The sequence below is a fragment of the Hyperoodon ampullatus genome (genome assembly GCF_949752795.1).
Source record: "Hyperoodon ampullatus genome assembly, chromosome: 4".
Taxonomy (NCBI): Eukaryota; Metazoa; Chordata; class Mammalia; order Artiodactyla; family Ziphiidae; genus Hyperoodon; species Hyperoodon ampullatus.
This window is the reverse complement of record NC_136917.1, coordinates 16,403,914-16,410,993: the sequence shown is the minus strand read 5'-3', so window position 1 is coordinate 16,410,993 and position 7,080 is coordinate 16,403,914. Positions and strand designations below refer to the sequence as shown.

The window sequence follows — 7,080 nt, the reverse complement described above, 5'->3', positions numbered from 1 at the left end:
TTTACAGGTGAGGAAACTGAGCTGTACAGAAATTTAAGGTCATACACTAGTACAGGATAGAAGCCAGATTCTGTGGGGCCCTTAACTACCACATTACTCTGTCCTGGGAATTTCTGTCTCTGGTCTAAGATAAAGGCAAGGTGGAGAACATCCATGGCTAAGAATTTCTCAATGACATTGCTCTCTCTTCCTAGTGCCAGCTCCTCAATGCTCCTCAGAAAGCACTCATCACTTGGGTGCCTACCATCTGTTTAATAGACATTGTGGAAGTCTTGGTTTCTACAGTTTCTAGAGCAAAATTTAGAACAAAGCAATCCCTTTGAAGATATCAGTATGCAGCTTCTCTCCTTTGGGGAAGTGACGAAGTGATGTGTCCGTCTGCCAATGTGAATACTTAGCAGAGAGTGATCGGATAGAAGCCTTTATAACACAGTAACTGAATATCAGAGAACCCTCTGAAAACTCTTAAAGATGTCACTTGTATATAAGCTCTTTGAATGTTCATGAGTACCCAGGACAACGCTAATTTGTCAGTATAAATTTAATATAGCAGATTTCTATTTCTCACAAGGCGTTTCTGTGTTTTCATATAAGTATAGGGTTTTGTTTGTTCGTTGGACATTCATTTTAATCTGATTATCAAATGAATCTTTGTCTCTCTTTTGGACTATTTCTGTGAGCTAGATTCCCACATGTGGGATAATCCTGAGTCAAAGGGTATGAACATTTCTAAGGCTCTTGATCTGTGTTTCCAAATTGCTTTGCAAAAAGATTGAACCAATTTACACGTCCACCAGCAGTGTATGAAGATATATTTAAACGCAAATTCCAAGCTGCATAGTGTCTCTTTCCTAGGTATTTTACTTAAAACTGTTTCTTTAATGCTAAGCAAAAGCTGACCCAGGATGTTAAAAAAAGAAATCTGATTATAAAAATGGAGCAGATAGTTAAAACAGCTCTTAGGCAGAAATAAGCTTTAGAAAGACCCAAACGAGGTGATAAAAATTTTAAGGCATCATGGCAAGAAGCACGATTCTGAAGGGACCATTAACAATTTGGCTTAGACTGGGACAGCAACCGCCAAGAACGTCGGGCGTGGTCAGTGTACCAAATTCTAGTTTAGAAAAAGCAGGGTATTTTATTTATTTATATTTCACTTTGTTCTAAAGACGATTTAGGATACTTAAAGGGAGGATCTTGAGAAGTAGCACTGTGGCTGAATAATCAGTCCTGTGAGAATGAAACTAGCCCACGTCCCCTGAACTAAGGTCCACGCTTCTCTCTCCCTGCACCGGATGGCTTGCCTCTGTAATCTGAGTTGTTTGCAACCACAATGACCGCCTCTACGTCTAATAATGGGGCACAGAGATTTTTAGGGGGCAAGGGGGTGGGGCAGGCAAGGGTAAGCCTAGACTCGGGATACCAACCCATTGAACTCTACACAAATCCAAAAGGTGCTGGGACTTCATCCTTCGGCCAGCCTAATGCATTCCCTCCGCCAGTTATTTGGGACCCCGCCTGCGAGTCTCCCATCACTACTGCTCTGTGCACCACCACCTTCCGCTCCCGACCCGCTCCTACAAGAAAGAGCTGACGCCGCCCGAGGAGTCAGAAACTCGATTTCGCCCCTTTCCACTTCTCCTTTCTCACTTTTGCTCCTCCTTTCCTGCTCTCTCTCCCTTCATCGACTTCCTTTCTTCTTCCCGTCTTCGCCTTTCCCTCTTCCACGCCTGCCTTCCACGCCTAGTCCCCGGGAGCAATCGCCGAATCACCTCCTTTCCGCCAGCTCGGAGGCGCCCTCCTCTTGCCTCGTCGCCTCCCGGCTACCCCTCCGCCCGCGGCCCCGCCCGCAGCCAATCAGTGCGCGGCTTCCCGCGGCCCCGCCCTCCCTGGCTGTTCCGGGGTGGCCCGGCGGAGCCCAGGCCTCGGGAGCGGAGGGCGGCGCCGTGGCGTGGGGGGCCGATGGGGCCTGGCGGTCGGGCGGCGCCGGCGCTGGGCTCGCCTGGACGCGGGTGTGCGGGGCTGTGAAGGGGTGAGGCGGGCGCTGCGGCTCGCCCGGGATGGGCCAGCCCCAGCCTGCCGGGGCCGAGCCGGAGGCGAGGGCGGCGCGCGGGACAGGCCTGCCGGGCGGGCGGCCCGGGGACTGAGGTAGAAGTGGGCGCGGAGGAAGGGGCCGAACCAAGGCGGTGGGTGGAGCGGCGAGGGGGGCGGAGGCTGGGCCGCGGCGGGCGAGAGGAGCGGCGCGCCTGTCCGGAGCTCGGTGGCGGCGGCGGCGGCGGCGCCGGAGGCGGCAGAGGCGGCGGCGGGCCCGGACGAGCGCCCGGCGGTGGCGGACGAGGCGCCGGGGGCCCCCATGGGCGGGTGTGTGGGCGCCCAGCACGACTCCTCGGGCAGCCTCAACGAGAACTCGGAGGGCACCGGAGGTAGGTGAGCGCCAGGGGGCAGCCTCGGCCCCCCATTGTTCCCTTCCAGGCCCGGCCACCTGTCCCGGCCCCTGCGGGCCCGCGGGCCGCGCGGCCGGGGTCCCCGTGCCCCTTTGTCATCCCCGCCTCCACGTCACTCCCCGCGCTCCGCTTCCGGCCGCCCCGCCGGCCGCGAGGTCGCCCCCTTTTCTCCCTGGCCCCCGATAAAGCCCTCAGCGCTCCGGGGATGTAGCCCTCGGCCTCTCGACCCCACCGCCTCGGCTCGGGAAACTCGGACCAGAAACTGTCTCTGGCCACCTCACTCCCTCTCCAGTTGGTTTAATTATTCAGGAACAGGATGGCGGCGCTGGGGTTGCAGAAAAGCCAATTGATGGGGGGTGGGGGGGAGCCTGATGCCTTCCCTCCGACGCGCCCCATCACATCTCTCCGCACCCGTCCTTGTTCAGCAGAGTTGGCTGGTCTCAGCTTTCCTGAGTTTCAGATGACAGCTGCCCTGGTTGGTTCCAGTTTGGCCATTTAAACCTGCAAGTTTCTGGAGCTCGGCTGGGGAAGTCTCAAGCGGCCACAGGCATTACTTTAACGAGGGGTGGGGAACGGTCTTCCCGAGTAAAACGTGGCTTCTTGTTGCAGCCCGGGGGTGTTGGACCAGTGTCGGGGTGGGCTAGTCAAATTCCTGTCCGTCTTACGTAAAGGAAAATATGTAGGATAAAAGTACAAATGCCTGAGAGTCCGTTTGCCCTAGCAGGATCGGTACTGTAAAAGTTTTTGTAACACGAAACGCACTTCTTATTTATTGTAAAAAGCAGTTTGCTGAGGAGAGTATTTTAATGCAATCGGTGTTGTAGTATAGCAGAAGAATAATACAGTTAATTCTACTTTTAGTTAAATGATCTCTTGCTGAGTCCATTCTGTAGCTTGTGTAGAGGACAGAATGTTTTAAATAAGAAATGGCTTTTAGGAACAGCAAAGATGACAGTGTTGGTTTTGTTCCAGCCTTGTGTTAGACGTCTCAAAATGTGGGGCATAAGTTCCTAGATTAAGTCGTTTGGGGATGGGTGGGTTTACAACTTTTTTTTAACATGCTAGCTAGCATTTAGACCAGCTGCTTGCCTGTCACTAAACTCCATCTATAAACCATGTACATGAATGGTTTGGCTGATGAATGTCCTGAATTGCCTGATGTTTAGCCATGCCACTTCATTTAAAATGTATGGGCATCCTGTATGTCTGAGTCCTGAGTAAATAGTTTGAGAGCTCAGCGAAGCGTGCCTTGAAAAAATCGTCCATGAAAACGGCACTTTATAGTGCATTTCAAGTCAGAGCATAATTACTCAGTGGCACATTAACAGTGAGATTTGCCCTGAAAACAGGGCAGGAAGATAAAAAGGGCATGATTGAAAACACCCTTAGGTTAAGATCAACTTTGGGGTCAGATGATTCTTCCTGCGGGTGAGGTGATAATGGTACTGAACTATAGGTGGTGTTACTTTTTAGTAAGTTTAGGTAGTGTGCTTGTTATAGGTAGTGTTTAGTTTTAATTAAAATTTTTCACACTTATTTTAATATTCTAATTCAACGTTTTTCTGTTGTTGGTAATGCACTTGAACCAATTTATGGTTTTATGGCCTTTGGGTAGTGTGACTTATGACCAGCCAGGCATTATTAGCATGGGCCTTTTAAAGCAAGAAGTATTAGCTTTTGGTAATTTATTACCAATGGTATCTAGTTAGATAACTATAGTATCAGTTTCTTTGAGAACTGAGTTCTCTGGATCTTAAGCTGTGCTTTACCTTTTTGAAATAAAGTTTAGAAAAAAGGAACCTCAATCACCAAACCTCTTTATTTTTTTTCTGGAGAGAAGGCATGACCCTGATGTAACTGGGGTGAAGGAATGAGCTGTGTGGCATAAAAGGATTACTTCTGGAATTTAATTAGGGAGGCCTTTATTCTTCATTATTGTCATGATCGTTAAAGAGTTAATTGTGGTTTAAAGGAATTAGCTCAGGTGAGTGTTTCAGGTTAACATGTTAAATAGTTTCTTGCTTATTATGATAGATTTTTGTTGGGAAGGGAAAGACTTTTTCCTAAGGGTGTTGGCACAGATCCTTCACTTTTCAGACGTACAACAGTCGTTAGTAGTTTTAATCCGGACATATTGGCCTATGAAATTTTTTTTATCAGCATGGAGTTAAGTACAGTTTCCGATGCTTTTCATGACAGATTTAATTACATCCATGGTGTGGTGCAAACATCACCGTTTTAGAATGGCTTCACTTTCTGAATATCAGCAGACTTAGTAAGATGACTTTAAAAAAAAAAACCAACTTTTTTGGCTATTTGAGATACTGTACTTTCCCTTTCCCTCGGAATCTAAGTCTCTTAAGTATGCAAATAATTGTGTGTATATTGAGAAAAACTTCCTTTCTAGGTGGATTAGTTCTTTGAAGAAATTTGAGAAAATTTTGTAAGAGGTTATAGAATATGGAAATGGCTTAATTCATGTTACAGGATTTGTGTTGTCTATTGTTTTGGAATCAATTGCTGTATCTTCTGGCATACCTTGCCTAGAATTCAGTTTTTGAGTTTCAGCTACTTTGACCATTTTTTAAATGCCTAATTTTAATCAAGAAAGGTATATTACAGGAGTTATGCAAGATTATTTAACAGGTCTCTCCAAGCTTCCACACTCCTAGAATTCCCAATTGTTTTGACGTTTGTAGACAACATATTTTGTATGGTTCTCCACCTTATTATGACATTGTGATGCTGAGGTTGGCACTTAGGTCCTCTAGACAAGGCTCTAGCCCAAGGCATTTGCCAAGTAATTAAATCTCTGAGGATTTTTTAAAATAAGAAATATGTGAAGAAAAAACAATAAAATGAAATTCATTGAAGACAGCCAGTTACCTTCTTTTCATATTTTGATCATTTCTTTAATGAAAATAGTGATGTACAAAGTAGGTTCTCACTTTCTGGGTGCGTCATTTATTCTGTACATTCAGTGGTATCCCAAGATTACTGACCCAGGCGGTCACCAGTTTCCAGGTTTACAGGAGGATAACTCTGAATGCTGAACGTTGACTGTTTTATTTCAGAGTGTCTTGAGAATATCATGGAATTCTTTCAGATATCCATTTATAGCAGCCTTAACACCTACTTGATGGGAACAATGGTTTTTGAGTAACAACAGCTACCATTTATCCAGTATTTATTATGTAACAGGTACTGTGATTATGTTCTCATTTAGTCTTCAGCAACTCTGGGAGGTGCATAGTATCTCTGTTTTATAGATGGATTGAAGCTGGGAGAAATTAAATAACTTGCTTAACATGGCATAGCTTACAAATGGCAGAGTCAGAGCTTAAACTCAGGGCTATAATAAAGAATGCTAGTTTTTTTCTTTTTTTCTAGTTTTATGTTTTAAAAATTTTAGTAAAATACATATAAAACTCTCCACCTTAACCACTTTTTTTTTCCTTTGCGGTACGCGGGCCTCTCACTGTTGTGGCCTCTCCTGTTGCAGAGCACAGGCTCCGGACGCGCAGGCTCAGCGGCCATGGCTCACGGGCCCAGCCGCTCCGCGGCATGTGGGATATTCCCGGACCGGGGCACGAACCCGTGTCCCCTGCATTGGCAGGCGGACTCTCAACCACTGCGCCACCAGGAAAGCCCCTACCACTTTTAAGTGTACAGTCAGTGGCATTAATTATATTCACAACGTGCAACCATCATCACTGTGAATTTCCAGAGTTTTTTATCACTACAAACAGACTCTGGATCCATTAAGCAGTATCTTTGCTCCCCTCTCCTCCCAACCTATGGTAACCGCTGATGTACGTTTTGTCTCTGAATTTGCCTATTGTAGATATTTCATATAAACAGAATCATACAATGTTTATTGTTTTGTTGGTGGTATATTTCACTTACATGTCTTCCAGGTTTATCCTGTTGTAGCAAGTATCAATACTAAATCCTTTTTATGGCTGAATAATATTTCATTGTATATATATACGCCACATTTTGATTCTCTCTTCATCCATTGATGACATTTGTATTGTCTCCACTTTTTGGCTGTTGTGAATAATGCAGCTGTGAACTTTGGTGTACACATAGCTGAGTCCCTGTTTTCAGTGCTTTTGGATATATACCTAGGAGAACCTAGGAATTGATAGGTCATGTGGTAATTCTGTGTTTACCTTTTTGAGGAACTGCCAAACTTCCCTACAGTGGCTGTACCATTTTATATTCCTACTAGCAGCGTACGAGGGTTCCAGTTTCTCCACATTTTCACCAACACTTGTTATTTCCCGTTTTAAAAATTATAGCCTCTCTAGTGGGTGTGAAGTGAGTGGTATCTCATTGTAGTTTTGGCTTGCACTTTGTAATGGCTAGTGATGTTAATGTGCTCATTTGGCATTTGAATATCTTCTTTTAATAGATAGAAATGTCTACTTAAGTCCTTTGCCTATTTTTTAATTGGGTTGTTTGGGGTTTTGTTGTTGTTGAGCTGTAAGAGTTCTTTATTTATTCTGTATATTAAACCCTTATCAAGACACATGATTTGCAGATATTTTCTCCCATTCTGTAGGTTGTCTTTTCACTCTCTTGATGGTGTCTTTTGATGCACAAAAGTTTAATGAAGTCCAGTATATCTGTT

General features: G+C 45.5%; 1 protein-coding gene across 2 annotated transcripts in view; it reads left to right on the top strand.

The window, feature by feature from the left end:
• Positions 1 to 2,353: 2,353 nt before the first annotated feature.
• Positions 2,354 to 7,080, top strand: part of UBTD2 (ubiquitin domain containing 2) — a gene marked incomplete at both ends in the record, with an annotated part of 58,355 nt that continues 53,628 nt past the window's right edge. For both annotated transcript variants that reach the window (XM_079702034.1, XM_079702033.1), the window contains one exon: positions 2,354 to 2,423. In XM_079702034.1, coding sequence (XP_079558160.1) covers positions 2,354 to 2,423 — 70 coding nt within the window. The remainder of the gene's footprint in view (positions 2,424 to 7,080) is intronic.